This window comes from Monomorium pharaonis, chromosome 8 (assembly GCF_013373865.1).
Source record: "Monomorium pharaonis isolate MP-MQ-018 chromosome 8, ASM1337386v2, whole genome shotgun sequence".
NCBI classification, from domain to species: Eukaryota; Metazoa; Arthropoda; class Insecta; order Hymenoptera; family Formicidae; genus Monomorium; species Monomorium pharaonis.
The window spans coordinates 9,262,556-9,280,350 of NC_050474.1; the positions used below are offsets into that span (position 1 = coordinate 9,262,556).

Genomic DNA, 17,795 nt, shown 5'->3' on the forward strand with positions numbered 1-17,795 from the left:
CATTTCAATAATTAAGTAAAACTCACAGACTTTCAAACTAATCAGGGTACAACTGAAAGTCAACACATAAAGAAAAAATATTTTGTATTGCCTTATATTAGGCACATATCTGAAACTGTCTCCTCTTTTGTTAATAAAGATTTGTTCATGGTTAGCTTTTGTTGCCTCAACAAATTAAACATGTTTATTAGGGTGCAGAAGGACATAACCGACATAAATCTAATGAATAATATTGTCTACAAAATATGCTGTAAAAATTGTAACGCGTCATATGTAGGACAGACAAAAAGATATTTAATTACCAGAATTAAGGAACATGCTAATAATTTTAAATTAGAATCGTCGAGATACTCCGTGGTAACAGAACATATGCTAAAAAATGACCACTTGTTTGATTGGGATAACATTAAGATATTAGATTCTGAATCAAGATACCGAAAAAGGTTAATTTCAGAAATGATCCATATTAAGGAGCAAATTAATGGCATCAATCTACAGAAGGACACGGAGTGTCTCGACAATTTATATTATTGACATTTTGTTAAAAATGACTAACGGACAATAAGTTCGTTTATTCTGTCTCTGACTACCGAACGTTACACTCGTTTTAACGCTTTGTCGAAACTGGCCTTTTTTGCTCGTTTTAATATTGTCTGGAAACAACATATGTAAGTTTGTTGTTTTTTTACGCATGTTGTTCATAAATTACACTTACGCCATCGGTTTTGATCTTGTTAGATTTCTTGACAAGATTTTTTGACTATTCTGACTGGTAATTTCCACACTTTAAATTTCTGACTCTATGTTTTTTTCGCCAACAAACAGAAAAACTACCGGCACTTCTTCTTTTTAACATAAAAACCGACTTGCGGGAGAAATTTTATAATTTATTTGATTGTATTATTTATTTATTCATGTTTTTATTTGTTATGACACATTTTTATAGACGATATGCGCTGTTTTATGATTGTTCAATCGTCATTTTGTAACTGTTTAATTATATTTTCGTTGCGTTATTTTACTCACGTTGAAGTTTATAAGTATTGGTAATTTGTCACGACTGAAGAGGACTATGTATGGTCGAAACGTTTCAAATTTTGTTTAACATTTTTTAGCACAGTTATTGATCTGTTTATTGTATATTATATCTTGATATCTTATTAACCCTAGAACGGTATACCTATATTTTTCGACCTCGGAATGTTTTACTGGGTTAAAAACGTATCCCATTCGTTCCTAAACGTGCTGCATTGAACAGATGAACTAAAATCAATATTGTCTTACATGAATTTCTTAATTTTTTCATGACGAAGACGATGGTGTAATTTGCAATAATATTAATTATCATTAATCACGTGAAACATTAATTTAAACAAAATAAGGTTAGAAAAAATCGCAAAAATGACTTCTTTTTGAAAATCTATCGTATTTCGTCAGTATTTAACGAATTTTAAAAAACCGAACAGTTTTGGAAAAATAAAAGATAGATATAGAACCGAAATAAAATGGATTTTAAGTATGGTTTAAAATAGTATAATTATTTTGATAAAGTATAATTATTTTGACAGATAAAGGTTGAAAAAAACGATATGATGAAAAAAAATGAAAAAAATAAATAAAAATAATTTTTTTATTTTGCTATAAAATTGTAAGAAATGTTTCTTTTTTAAATATAGAATATATTATTAAAATAAAAAATATTAAAATATTTTCATGACTTCAAGCGACACTCACCACTCTGTATTAGTCTGTGGTTTTCACACACAGGAACGTTGTATCAATTTTTCTATAACAAGTGGCCGTCTGAACAAAATGTAAACATGTAAGGTCTAACAAGCGGCGATTTTTTGTAAAAGTAATTGTAATAGTGGCGTCGATATCGGTCACGGATCTCGCGGTCTTAGATCGAGCGACAGAGATGCGGAGTCGCCGAAAACAATCGCGGTTTGCCTTTTGAAGGAATACAAACATGAAAAACAGTGTTTCGTACACGGAGAAAATTTTATTGTAAAAATTACTATGGTAAATAGTAAGCGCTGAACAAGGAATTATGAATTAATAGAAATTATGAAAATTTTTACTATGTTTTTATTAAATTATTATAGTATTTACACTATTTATGGTATAATTCTCTAAAATTTCTTGTTATGGTCTATGGCTACTATCATAAAAAGTAATTTTTACTATAAAATTTTGTCCGGTATTCACACAAATACATACACAAACGTTAGGTTGAGATATAAGCATATCTCATTTTTACTTTATATTCGTACTGCTCGGAAGTTAATAACGTTTCGACGCCAGTTAGTCTCTCTCTCTCTCTCTCTCTCTCTCTCTCTCTCTCTTTCTCTCTCTCTCTCTTTCTCTCTCCCTCTCTCTCGATTCTTAAGATTTTAAATTGAATTATGGTGGGTATCCGAGTCGATCCCTTCATCTGCTAAATTAAGGGATAAAATCAAATTCGTATTGGACAACAAAATTATCCCAGTAAGTCATTCTAGGATTAATAAGTCATCAGTCTGGGTCATAGTGACCCTGTGTGGCAGCCTAGGGTTAAATTTAATTGAAATAAAATCACAAACAAAAAGAATAATAACATATATATACACAGAAAATGCAATAATATAGTAAAATAGTAGTAATACACATATAACACATTAATAGTATTACATTAAAATTAATTATAATTTAACAATTATTGTTTTATATACGTAATATCATTATTTTTTTAAAGAATTATCAAATTGACACAATATCTATTATTCGTTCTTCATCTGTTGTAAATAATCTTATATTTGCATTCGGCAAATTTTGCATCCGTATTCCACACCTTTCAAGAAATAAATAATAAGAATTCGTCATCCGTCAACAAAATTATCGCATAAATAAAGTCATGTTATTCATAATTTCAAATAAGTATAACATATTCCAATTAAAAAATAAAGTTAAAGCTTGAAATTTTTTTTTTATGTTTTAGCGATTTTAATTATCTTTTTTATAAAACAGTATAATAATAAAGGTTAATTTATCAGAATAAAAATTTTTAATGCAACTTTGTTCCATTACATCTGCCTAATTAAATCAAAAAGACTTTCTGTTACTTCCATTTTGTATAATGAGATTTTTTTCTTTTAATTTAAAAGCTCGTAGAGCATTGTGCGAGTTTTTGACCGAATTATCAAGGTTTAAATAAAAAATTACTTTGAATTTAATTGCTTTAACTTCTGAAAAAAATCAACGTTTTACAAAAACGTGTTGGAAAGTTAGCTCTTTCGAATGCTGTTATCGTTTTTTTTTACCTTACTTTTTATGTTAATTAATTGTGTTTAAACAATATTTAAAAAATGTGTTACGGAACGATCATGATAACATTAGTTTTTCAAAATAAAAGTTTTTGAAGGCATTTTTGGTGAGCAACATAGGAAAAATAGTGAAAAAACTAATATAACAAAATAAGTCACAATGACAAACGGAAAAAATAAGTTTTTGAAGGCATTTTTGGTGAGGAAGATAGGAAAAATAGTGAAAAAAACTAATATAACAAAATAAGTCACAATGACAAACGGAAAAAATAAAACATTAATTTCTGCGCAGAAAGTCGACAATTCGTGTAGAACAGAACGATGAATTTTATCTTGGACCATAAGCACAGGGAAATGTGAGATGTATCTCGCTTCGTATGGGAAATCGAAAATCCATATGGAACAGATAACTCGTGAGCGAGGTGCAGAGGGAGAGGTTACATCCTCGCAAGAAAATTATAACATATCATAACTCTGTGGGACCTAACAATGTTGAACAAATAGCGTGGACCTAGTTTCTCGAATTCTGTTCCACATGAATTTTTGATTTTCCATGCCTATAATTTGTAAACTTTTTTTATTAATAAATTTTAAACAAACAACGAGCGACGGCTAAAATCTTTTGGAAATTGTTCAGGGTAATGACCAGAATAACCTATCAAAGTCAAGCATTAAAGCAAGTTTTATCAATGTTTTATCCTTTCTATTATCGTTTTTTATTATTTTTTGCCAAGATCTGTAGATGAACGACGGAAGGGAAAGAAATTAAGGTTTTCTCACTCATATTTAGTCCCATCATTTGGCCCCAAAATAGCCGGGACCAATACGATGTATCAATTCCACCTTCCCCACATTCTACTTTTACTACTACTCACTCACTCTTCTTGTACAACAAACACAACACATCCACTTTATGGCCCCAAACTGGCGTTCATGCGAAGACGTTCTTTCTCCTGCCGTCGTTCATCTACAGATCTTGTTCTTTGCTATTATTAGAAATTGATCAGAATCTTTTTACTATTTTAAATAAGTAATAAAACAAATAAATAATTTGTAGAACAACTTTTTACACTTTTATGTTTTATATAATAAATTTAAATAGTATTCTAAAAATTTAAAACGTTGAAATTATATAAAACAATATTTTTATTCATAAAACTATTTTAATTCACGTAATCAAAATAATTAATTTCCGATTTATAAAGAAACTGTAATCAAAATGACTTTTTCTCTCGATTTATCTTATAATTTTTTCAGACAAATGGCAACCATTTGTGCCGGATGTGTACGACTGTTACTTATTGGCTCTGAAAGAATATACGATAGATAGTCGCGGAGATATAGGCGCTTGGGTGAGAGAAGCGGCTATGATTGGATTACACGTGCGTATTCTATTGAGAAAAATTGCTTTTTACATAAAAAAGTATCAGACATTTTTGTATTGGTATGAAATTAAAATTGATCCTATTCTATTTAACAATCATTGTTTAAGAGGATGCTAAAGTGCTTATCAAACTTAGTCAGAATCGATAATGTAGGGTCACCAACATTTTTTATTAGAAAATACCTTTAAATTACTTAGGAGTTATAGAATTTCAAACCCTTTCATATGTGGGGAATCATTTGCAAGTAGATTAGGCCCGTTCAGAAAGGTCCCACAAATAATTATTACGTTTCCGTATATTTAATCTTTGGTATATAAATGTAGTTGTGTCTGTGTGTATTAGATTTTGAAGTAGTCCAGAAAGATCGCCGATACGCTGTCATCTATCGCAGGCCTGGTTATCTCGGTGGCCTTGCTTTAATGATGGAAGGATTAAGGTAGAAGCACTAAAATTACAGGAGCCATAAGGCATGCACTATAGTATTACATTTTGCCATGAACAGATAAAGTAATACCATAGCGCATGCGCTATGGCTTCTGCATTCTGCCTTATGGCTCCTGTAATTTTATGTGCTTCCACCTTTAGGCGGCACCCGTAGGTATCTAAAGGGGGTTAAGACTTCTTAGTCCTTGTCGCTGTCGTTCCCGAAGAAGTCTTTAAGGAGTTTTCTCTTCCTCTTAAGCAAAGGACGATGGGTGTGCGGGGAAGCAAAATCGGCGTCGTTGGTGCGATGGGAAACCCGACCATAGTTTCAGGAGTTGTCTGCGTGCCTCGAGTTGTTGTGTCAGATACTATTTGCGGTCCGGGAGCTGTGGTCTGCGTCGGCCGGTTGACCGTTATCTTCGGTCCAGAAATTGCGGTCTGCATAGGCCTGGTAACCGCTCCGCGTCCGACCGTTTGTGTAGTCCTGTTGACCGAAGCATCGAGGATCCCGTGGTTGGAGTCAGGGATCCTTCAATTTCTCCGAGGAAAATTTGATCCGGTTGAGCCTCCACTGCGTACATGCCTTTGTGGCGGTTTCCCGTGCTTCCTTAGGCTCCGATTGTATCGGGTTGATACAGGGACCTCGGTGGTCCAGTTTCCTCTTGCGAGACAAGATGATGCTGAAGTTGATGGTGTCTCCCGGAGGATACTTTGGAAGACCTTCGCTCACTTCGTAAGAGGATGATTTCTCGCCGTTGGTGGTCTCCTTATGTAATCCAAGCGCTGTCACTTCTGAGAAGGGGCGCCTCGCTCTTGCCTAGTGGCAGCTGCGCGCACTACTCGCTGTCACTGAGGCCGCGGGCCCGGCCGCGGATGCTGCGCGCACGCGCACGCGCGTCGTGTTGTGGCGTGCCGCTACACATATAATCAAAATAAGTACAAAAATGAAGAGAGCACAGGAAATTTTCATATTTGTAACAATTTTTTTTAAATTTTTGTGTTAAAAATTTTTTTGTTATTGACATTGTCGTTTGCTCTTGTTATTTTTGTGAGGACTTTAATCGTGTAAAAGAATTTTTAATTTTGTAAAGTCGATTCAAAATTATTTTATAAAAGAATATATTGAAATTGCTGTGCTTTAACCTTTTTTATGGGCTTTTAATTTTGATTATATTTATTTGCTTATGTTTTTCCTAGGAAAGCATGGTCTTATTTTGTACATACTATATATCGTAAATTTGTATATTAATCAAACATTATCGTAAAGCAATTATCGACACTGGCGTATTAAAAATAAAATTTTTTGTTTTCTTTGTTTTTGATATGAACTCAATCATTCTCACTTATATACATTTTTGTGCATATTTTATATGCACACGCCTGCTATACCCCTACTACCGCTCTAGGCTCGACGGCCGAGCCGCCAATCGCGTGCGTGGCCTTGTGTCTCAGGAGCGTTCTACGATAGATATGCCTGGTCCATTTGCGTGATTAAAAAATTTTTTTGCGCTGTGAATAATTTTCTTATTTTTACAGACAATTGAAGTTATTAATATTATTTTTATGTTTATAAACATATTTGTATATACATATAATGGCCATAATATAACACAATGTAATAATTGCAATTTTGTCAATAGCTTTCCACATCACCCAGGAGGAAAAATAATATTAATAACTTTAATTGTCTGTAAAAATAAAAAAGTTATTCACAGCGCAAGAGAATTTTTTAATCACGCGAATGGACCAGGCATATCTATCGTAGAACGCTCCTGAGACACAAGGCCACGCGCGCGATCGGCGGCTCGGCCGTTGAGCCTAAAGCGATAGTGGGGGTATAGCAGGCGGTGCCTCAGGAATCGAGGCGAAATGTGCAACTAATTCCGAGCACTGCTTTAATCCTTGTGTGCACACTCGGATACCTGGGTATCCATATAAATAACTATTAGTACATTAAATAATATTTTGCTGAAAAAGATTATTACATTCTCAAAAAAAATTGAATTATACATATATAAGCATAAGATTATAATTGTTTCATATACAAATAAAAATATAAATCATTGCTTATATTAATCCTTGTGTTTACACTCGGATTCACTAACGTTGTTTAGCATTTGGGGTTTCCGAGTACCCACCTTTCGTCTTTTCAATTTTGGAATATGTACACGAATAAAATGATTTTCTTAGGATTTATTGCTATAGAAAGTATGATCGAGCGATAACTTATTCCTAGCGTGATTGTAAGCTCTTTGTTTGATCGAGATGCTTTAGGAAGAAAAAGTGTTACATCCTTTTGCCATATTTGTTATAAAGAAATAATTAAGAAACGCAGAAAAACAAGCATGTTCTGTGGTGAATATCATACCACATTTTTGCTCGTAATTAGAGTTCCATTAAAAATTTGATCTTGAGCTCCTGAATCGTCGTTATTTGACTCTTTTAAAAGCAAAATATATGTTTAGAATTTTATTTTTTATTTTTTAAGTATATAAAAAATTATTTTAAAGTACGTATATGCGGCGGATGCGCCCGGGGTACCCTGGGTACCCACTACAAAAAAATCGAAGATTTAACTTGGAAATCTAATTAATTAATTAATTAATGATTTATTTAAAGTAAAGGTATTATTTAATGAGGAAAGCCGCCTCGCCAAAAATTAAAGATTGAGGTCTTTGTCTTTTTTAAGAATATCTTTATTTCCTTTTTCTACAATTAACTTTTAATTGATTAAGTGCGCCTTTTGGCGCGAACAAAAAGTCTTTCTTATATTTTTCTTTCCCTATAGGAGATGTGAGGTTTGGTAAGAGTGACCAAGATTGGTCCGTATTTTCTTCTTTCTTCTCCTCTTCTTCTGATGATTCTAGAAGTTCTGTCTGCATTGAGTCGTCTGAGTGTAGGCGCCAGAATACTTTGGCTGGGGAAAGTCGATCGGAATCAGCTTCCAAGTTGGATATTCTTCCCTGCAGCGTCCCGACATCAGGAGATTTCTACTCAGGAAGATACTACACTTGCTTGGAGAGCCAGTACTGCATTCGCTCGGAGAGCGAAGAGACGTTGAATTGTCCCTTCTGATGTACAGTTTCAGAGATCTTTTTAATTACGAGCAAATTCATTATGCAACGTCTGTCGGCGAGAAGAAATTACTTAATTTGTCTGAAGTCAAATTCACACAAAATCAAATTCAAGAACGTGTACGGCTGAGAACTGTTAATGGTCATAGCCGCCACATTTAATATATAAATATAATTATTTATACGGTAAATTAATATGAGAAAACATTTATTCATAGACAATCATTACATTTGCTGTAGTTACAGAGTGTTATCGCAGACAGGTTTTTCATATGCTGAGCATGCTTTTCTTGTTTTTCTGCGTTTCTTAATTATTTGTTTATAACAAATATGGCAAGAAGATGTAACTTTTTTTCCCTTGAAGCATCTTGATCAACCGAAAAATTTACAATTACGCTAAGAATAAATTGTCGCTTGATCATACTTTCTATAGCAATAAATCATTTTATTCACGTACATATTCCAAAATTGAAAAAACTGAAGATGGGTACTCGAGAACCCCAAATGCTAAACAACATTGGTGAATCCGAGTGTACACACAAGGGTTAATATAAGCAATAATCAACGTTAATATAAGCGAAATACACACGTACATACACACGCACGCACGCGTACACGCACACACACATGCACCACACGCGCGCGCGCGCGCGCGCACACACACACACACACACACACACACAATACTGTTATTAGTAAATCTTCCCAAAAACATTTATGCTTCATTTTAATCAAATTTTGAAAATAGGTTTTTTTTAGAGAAAAAAAACATGTGAGAAGGATTTACGACGATTCAAAGATTTTTTACGCCAGTAAATAGAAAATCAAATAATTTTTAAATTACTAACAGGGTGTCCCTAATTTAAATGGCAAAACTTCGGAAGTGTGTAGGAAACCGAAAAACTAAGACAAAAAGTCCTTTAGAGATTTGCTCGTTTTTGCTTCATTTTGCAGAAAATTGCAAAAAAAGAAACAAAACTTTTCGTATTTTTACCTTTTTTACCTTATTTATTTTATTTTTACCTTATTTATTTTATTTTATTCATGTTTTATCATTTATTTACACACTTCCGAAGTTTTGCTATTTAAATTTGGGACACCCTGTATATAAATAGATAAGTTTACAATATGTTTATTACAAATAATAAATGGGTCTAATTTTAAAAACCGACAATGCTTCTCTATTGCAATGTATACACCAGTATGATGTAATTTCGTGTAGAAAATCGCAAACCTATGTGGTTTATAGAACGTGGGTGAGGTACAGCAGGAGGGGGTTAGTCCCATCTCATACATCTCAATATAAATAAATATAACATCTTCTATTTCCTTCATACCTAACAGTGTGGAAACAAATAGCATGGATTTAATCTTACAAGTAAATACGTCAATTGCATTGCAAAATTTCTCTTTAAATAAAAATTTTTATAAATTGAATACATAGAAGTATTTTTTAAATGTATGGTAAAACATTATCCATTTGCATTTTAATAAAAATAATTTTTATGTAAACAACGCATATTATCTGTGTGTGTGTTCGCAATATATCCGCAGGATTGCAAGAAGTTCGTACGCTAGGTCCGCAGGGAAGGTGACGGTAACCTGAGATAGTAGTAATATGAACTCTCCTTTATTCAGTTCTCTATATACACTATGTACATGAATAATCTTTTTAGCTTGATTTAGGTGGCCCCCGAAGGGGAGGCCAAGAAAAAAGGTGTGCTTAGGCTTTTGGCTTCCACGCCAGTGGTGGCGCCGCTTTCGTCACTCGGTTGAATTATTATTGGCGTCGCGTAAGAGCGTGGAGGATATTTTCGGGTCCTGGTATTCTGGAGGTTCCTCGATGCTTCTTTTCTTCCGTCGCCGGGAACTTCTCTCCTTGGCGTGCCATTGTTTCTTCCGAGAGTGAATAGGCCCTTCGCTCTTCTCTTCGCTGGTCTGCGTTTCGACCTCTTTATTCCTCTCCGAATCTCCCGTCTGGATACCTCTCTCCGTCACTGTTGTTCGTGTTTCCGTCTGCGTCCCGATTGTCTTGGTCTTCTTGGCCAGGGTTTCCAAGAGATCCGGGAGATGGTATCTCGGAGAGGTGTATCTCCACACCCGTGGATCGTCGGCGGCCAAAAGTACCCTTGGTGGCCTGGTCAGCGATATCGTGCCTGGTCGGATGAGCGGGAGTCGCTACGTGCCGTTGCCTGTATATCGTAGAACTGTCGCTCTACTTTTCTAAAAATCAGACTTCTGCTGAAGCGCAATGGGTGATCTGTCCGTCTTCTCGCGCTCCTTATATTGCCTAGAAATCGTCATTTTACTTCTGAGATTGCTGGGCCTTTGGTGGTATCCGCGCGCACTTCTCACTTTCCACTACTGCGGTGCTTATCGCGTTAGTCGGGTTGCGCGGTTGCTAGACGTTAGTCTGTTGCTTATAGCGCGTGTCGGGTTGCGCGGTGGCTAGGCGTTGAGTGGCGACTAGATGTCTTCGTGTCGCCACATTATCAATACAATAAAAATTAAATAATAAACTAAGGCAAAGATTAAAAAATTAGTAGTAATAGTAGTAATAGTAATTCTTTATTGCTTTCCTTGGGATTACAATTTTATTATAAACACACTTACACTAACCTTATCTCTAAAACTTAACCTAATTTATACACTAATTATCCTGAGTCGCCAGCGAGGACCGAGTTCCGTTTCCACGTCATTCCTCTGCCCTCACACGCCCGCGCGAACACGTACACACACGCTTTCCTAACCATCGGACTTCCGTTTCCTCTTGCATATGATACCAATCAATTACATCTCTAAGGATGCGTCCCGATGGAGAAGAAATAACGGAACGGAACAAAAACGGAATAGAAGATTGACCAATCAGAGTAATTCCGCTATTGGTCAATTTTCTATTCCGTTTCTATTCTGTTCCGTTAATTCTTCTCCATCGGGACGCACCCTAAGATATGTTTTTCATTTTTCTTCCATTTTTCTATTCCTTCATACAAACATCTCTTCCTCTCTCCCTCTTACTCTCTCTCATTCATTCTGTTTCATCCATCCAACACATTCTCTTATTCGTTCCCTATCCCTCCCTTACTTCTACACCAGATCCTCTACTCATGCTTCTCCTTTCCTCCTCCATTTTTTCATCTAATCCTCCCCCTCTCCTCCCAACATCTATTCTATCGCCTGCCAACTTGAATCCCCCCCTTTGTCACCATTTCCTATATGACTCCCACACGTGTTTCCATGATTCCTTCTCCACTCCACACAATCTGCACACCTTACTTTCCTCCTCCTTCCCTCATTTCACATTCCAGTCTAAATCTAGCGAATCTCCTTCATCTACTCTCTTCTCATCCTTTCTTTAGATACCTCTCCCCTTTTTTACTCTCTTGTACCATCTATTGAAGTTTGACTCCCTGATTCTTTCCCATCTTTCCTTTCTTTGCCTTTCCTTATCCTCATATATTATCCTACCGGACCTTTCCTTCTCCTCCAAGAATTTCCTCCTTTCCCGCTTCCACTCTGATCCGCCCTCTTTTCCCTTCTCCCTCTTTTCTCTTTGTTTCTCCTTAGCATTTTCTTGCTAATCCGCTCCTTCTTTCCTCGCCAATCTTCTTTCAAAACTTTATTCCCGAATCGCTGACCTACTTCTTAGCTCCTCTCTTTGCAATTCCTCCCTTACCATATATCCTGGCGTCTTCCCGTCCACCCCTAAAACCCATTTTAGATACCTGTTTTTTAATCTCTTAATTCCCTCCTTTTCCTTCTATCTTCAGATCCATCTCTACTCATAACTGTCCACATTAATCTATCAAAGAGCCATAATCGCTTCCCCCAATCCCTTTCAAATCTTCTTTTCCCTATCTCCCATACCTGTCCCATTATCGCTGCCACTCTCCTGATCCTGTCTTTTATTCCTTTTATATCCTGCCTTCCATTTCTCTGCAATACATAGCCTAAGTATTTGTACTCCGATTTAAAAATTATAGATCTTCTACTTACCGACACAAAAAAATTTTTTTTAATCGCCTTTTAAAAATCCTATCATTTATTTCTTTTCTCTAGAAAGAACCTATATTCAAAATTTAAACTAAATCAAAACATGAATGATGTTAGAAATTTAATTATTTTCTATGTCATATTTTTTCCTTTCAATTCATGCATTATTATTGAATCATTGTTGTTAATAAATATTGAGAATTTTTTAAATAAAACTATAAATTTTTTTCAAGGAAATTATATCTGCTTAACACTATATGATCTTATTTCAATATTTAACCCTTCGAAAATAAAGATATTCTCAAAATAAGAATAGACTTTTTTCTGTGTCAATATTTACCAAACTGATTGTGACTAAAGTCTGTCGCTGCAGGTGTTAACAAACCTAGTATCACAAGCAAAACTATTGTTTGTGTTGAACGAAGACTTGATGGCTGGTATTGTTGGTGGTGTTGCACAGCAGGCTGTTGAAAGGATAGACGGAATTCGGGCTCAAGCTGGTATTGTATTCAGTTCTCTTATACACAGGTAAAAACACGTCGGTACGTCTTTATTGTAATTTGATATTAATTGATATTACGTTTATGTAACACTACTTACTATTGCATTAATGTTACATTAATATTATATTAATTTGCTCGTAGAAAAGCAAGGAATAAAGTATGAAAAATTATAATTAGCAAAATTCATAAATAATTATTAACTAATCTTTTTCTATTTACAGCAATCCGCCACTTCCAAATATACCACATCATAATGAATTGAAAACTATATTTCCTTATAACGAATGCAAAGAAATTGAGTGGCGAATGGAATCGGCAACGTTTCCACGATTTATCAAGATGTTGAGTTTTCCATCGTATAAAATAAACTTGTTACGCGGAATTATATTCAGTGTCGGCGGTTTAAGTGAATCTTTGGTAAGTCTCAGATATTTATTAAAAGTTATAATATAAAAATCGCAATCACACACACACACACACACACACACACACACACACACACACACACACACACACACACACACACACACACACACACACGATATAAAATACCATCTTAAACAAGGAGAGATTACGGGTTTCGGGTTTTCGATTTAGAAATAGTACATTAGGTAACAAAGCCGTAAAGTCAACTTCGTGCATGAGTGCAGGGAGATTCGTCTGCGACTTGTATGTTCACTCGCGCGAGTACAAAAAACCATTACGCCCGTGTTGCATATTTTATTTGTTGTTATCCATGCGTCGATGTATAGTCCTTTGAATGTTCTTTGAAAGGACCACGCACACACATAAGGAGGAAATTGGCTACCCGTCGAATTGGCTGAAAATGCAATATGTTGTAGTTGATGGCCTCCTGATCAAAAGTCCCAATGGGTTTGAGACCCAAAATCAACTGTTATCGAGATAGATGGCGTCAAAGGTCATATATAGGGTGCTCTTCAGTAAGACCGCTCGTGTATGTATGTATGTATGTAAGGGTGTGCGTGCGTGTGTGTTAGGTAAGTAAGTGGGGGTACCCCCGTTAAAATATTTGCAAAATTTAGCAATCTCCACAAGGTACACATCGGGTAGAGTTAATGCTGTCGATAGCTATCATTGAAAGACTACTGATTGGGATTCTTATCTATACCTATGCGTACTCATGCGTACCTATGTGTACACAGATTTTTACAGCTAACTTCTTTTTGGCTTAGTTTATTGCCTGTATAACACAGCCCCACTCTCACTTACTTACCCAACACACACACACACACGCACACACACACACACACACACACACACACACACACACACACACACACACACACACACACACACACACACACACACACACACACACACACACACACACACACACGAGCGGTTTTTACTGAGCAGCACTATATATGACCTTTGACGCCATCTCGATAACAGTTGATTTTAGGTCTCGGACCCATTGGGACTTTTGATCAGAAAGCCATCAACTACAATTTATATTGCATTTGTAGCCAATTCGCCGGTAGTTAATTTCCCCTTTATGTGTGTGCGTAAATCTTTCGTAAATTGACGGAATAGTTAAGGTTAAGTTAGATTCGCGAAAATGACCAAGTCTTGGTTAATGGTGCGAGTTATCATATGCATGTTGCAACATGATTATTTTGTGCGAGTGCTGAAATGATCGAACGTGCTGAAAAAATCGTGCTATGTTTTTCGTCACAATTCACGCCATCTATCAGGACAAGAACTGTCTTAATGTTAAAATGTTGAAATCGGCAACCTTATCCACAAAGTGATATAAAAGAAAAGTAATATGAAAGATGACCACTTTTGACATAACAAAAAGATTTTTATGTAATATATTACTCTACTAGAAAAGTATTTAAGTAAAAGGACACGCATTTTTCAATCAATTCTAAAAAAAAATTAATTTAAAAAATATCGGTTTCTTATACTCAGCTGCTGGTAGATTGATTGGCGAGAATGTGGCGTAGCCATGGACGGATGGTTACCATGCTGCGAACAAGGGGTTTAATTGGGGAACATGTTTAATTGGGGAAGAATCTTTCACATTAATAACATGCTCAAAAACATCACAATTTCGAGCCACAATATTTTTAGAAAATACATCACAAAACTCTCTTAAGAAATCCCAAAAGGTTTCTTTCTGTTCAACATTATTATTCAAAGAATTATCTCGAAGAAGTTTTTTTAAGATATCTTGTCCTTCTGAAAAAATTTTAATACAGGAGCAATTAAAAATTTCCTCCTTTCCGGTCTCAATTCCAAAAACGGATTCGAAAACATTTTCTAGACTCAGCAATTTTAAGAAATCTGTACTTAACAGGCAATCGTCACTAATTTCTGCTACAAACATTGAAACTTGTTTAGAAATTTTACCAATCTGAACGTTAACTTGAACTTTATGAGAGACTGGGACTTTCTCCCCCGTAGGATATTTCAAATTGACATTTCCAACCTCAATTCTCTTCTTTTCTCTACTCAAAATTCTACTATTAACAACTGAGACATCGGAGCCTGTATCTACCTTAAAAAAACATTCTTTTCCATCTAATTTTCCTTTAAAATAAAAAGAATCAGAAGCATTCTTAATTCTATTTACTGCAAAATTTTCTGAACAATATTTCTTCGAGGAATTAAAAATATAAGTTGATCTCCCCCCGGCGAAATCAACTAAACCGCGTTTCCCTTATTCCCAGGACATTCAAAACGGAAATGTCCTTCCTTACCACAAGTCCAACATTCTTTCGAATTAGACTCTTTTTTCCCCCCTTTCTAACGAATTTCTTAAAATCTTTCGATTTTTGAAATTTTTCATTTTTTTCATCTTTATTCCTTTTTCTGAAATATTTTTTGCTCACAAAATTTTCCTGAATAACTTTAATCGCTTTCGCCCTCTCAATGGCAGACTTAAGAGAAGACACTCCCTCTAATTGGAGGGTTCTTTTTACAAAACCGTCCGCGAGAGAAGACACAAATTGCGCGCAAGCAATTTTATCTCGTACCGAAAAAGGACATTCAGGATACGCCTGTCGCGCAAGCCTCTTTAATTTCACCCCGAAACAAGCGTAATCCTCCCCATAATTTTGTCTACGATTCGTAAACAAAGAATAAAAATTTTGTGAATCGCGCCCCTCCCCAAAACGTAATTCCAACCAATTCGGAATAATCCAATTTGTCAAGATCCTGGACAGATTTCAAAACGGTGCGAGCCTTCCCCCTCAGACAAGAGGCCAAAGCGATAGTTTTCATCGAATCGCTCCAAGAATTCGCGCGGGCGATCAAGTCGAATTGAGCAAAGAATTCGTTTAAAGAAACCGTTCCGTCATAGATATCGGGCTTTAATTTATAACCAAGCTTGTTGCCTGCGGGAGCGCCGCACGGAAGAAAATTATTGGAGGGACTTAGCTGTGGTTCAGAGAGTCGCTCCTTCATTCGCCGCAAAGCCGCGTCGCGCTGAAGAAGACGGGCCTCAATGTCGGCGCGAAAACTCTGCTGCTCCTTCCGCTCCTGTCTCCGCTCCTCATGCAGCTTCTGCAGTTCCAGTAGCACAGCCTCCATCGCGCTCGTTTCCGCAGGAGTCGACGTCACGGATTGAGAACGAGTCTTCCTCGGCGAGTAAGTCGTCGACATTATTCCTCACAACGTCCGAAAACTTTCGTCGGCTCGCTCGCTCGTCCGATCCCGGACGAGCCTCCAAAAATGTTGCGCTTGAACGCTTCCGCGACACCTTCACTTCCACACGCGAGCGCGGTGGAATAAGAACACGCTTTTGGCGAACAAGGAACTTTATTAAAACTGCGAACACGTTTACAAATATCCAAAGTACGTCCGCACGAGACGACGTCTCTAGAACAACAACCATTCATTTGTTTACAACTCTCCGGTGACACTGTTTACGCTAAGCTCAGCTGACCAAGGCAATCGATACTATTGATTTTTCCGGAGCGCAGACTAAAGCTCGCGCTCACAATGTGCGCGAGAACACACTCGCAACAATCTAACAGCAGCTGAGCATAAGAAATGTCATATCTTTCAAATCGATTTTTCTCGGAATTGGATGAGAAGTCCGGGGTACGGTTCCGAAAAGCGCAAACCTCCGATTGCGCTGAAATTTTAACCAAAGCTTACCCTTGATTAAAGAAGAAAGTCCCTGAAGAATTTTTGGCGACAAAGCCTCGTTTGCCCTTCAGCCCTCTTTAAAGTTTTTACAGTTCTTACTAAATATCTCCGAAAATACTGATTTTATAGAAAAAAGTTTGAAACAAAAAATGAAGCTCATAAAAAGCTCTACAAAAAAGGTTATATACATTTCTTACGTAAACCTATTATTTTAGCTGTTAAGACCCAAAATAACTTGGTGGAGGTCAAATTGACCCCGTCAAACATTTTTTTAAATTTCTGTTTTATTAAATATTTAAAAATTTTTTAATTTAAAGGTTATATATATTTATTTAACGTAAAAAAAAGTTTAATTGCAAATTTGAAGAAAAAGTAATTTTTTTACAGTTTAACATAAAACAGAAATATTTCTATAATTTAAAATAAAACATAAACATTATTATTGTTTAACATATAACACAAAAGGTAAAATTTATCATGTATTGCATTTATAAAACGTAAAATAAACATCAACGCTTATACAGTACCACATAGGTTTGCGACTTTCCACGCTGTTCGTTTTCAATGTTTTTGCATTAATCAAATATCGACTTTAAAATGTATGGGTTAGGTTAGGTTAGAAAAAATTACGGGGAGGGCTCCGCCCTCCCCCGCCCACGCGTTTTCTGCACAACCCTTTGTGAATTTCCACGCGAAACGAGATATATTTCTCGCAAAACGATATTATAGAAAAATTTTCTGTTTTATGTTAAATTATAAAAAAATTACTTTTTTTCAAATTTGTAATTAAACTTTTGTTTACGTTAAATAAATATATATAAATTTTAAATTAGAAAATTTTCGCATATTTAATAAAACAGAAATTTAGAAAAATGTTTGGCGGGATCAATTTGCCCCCGCCGAGTTATTTTAAATCATAACAGCCAAATAAGTTTACGTAAAAAATGTATATAATCTTTTTTGTAGAGCTATTTATGAGCTTCATTTTTTAAAACT

General features: G+C 35.6%; 1 protein-coding gene across 4 annotated transcripts in view; it reads left to right on the forward strand.

The window, feature by feature from the left end:
- The window catches only part of LOC105838432 (tubulin-specific chaperone D), a 139,066-nt gene that overhangs the window by 104,360 nt on the left and 16,911 nt on the right, over positions 1-17,795 (forward strand). For all 4 annotated transcript variants that reach the window (XR_004964306.1, XM_012683985.3, XM_012683986.3 and 1 more), the window contains 3 exons: positions 4,560-4,684; positions 12,551-12,705; positions 12,902-13,097. Coding sequence is in view for 3 of the 4 variants with exons in the window: in XM_012683985.3 (XP_012539439.1) it covers positions 4,560-4,684; positions 12,551-12,705; positions 12,902-13,097 (476 nt within the window). In the remaining variant the exon portion in view is untranslated. The remainder of the gene's footprint in view (positions 1-4,559; positions 4,685-12,550; positions 12,706-12,901; positions 13,098-17,795) is intronic.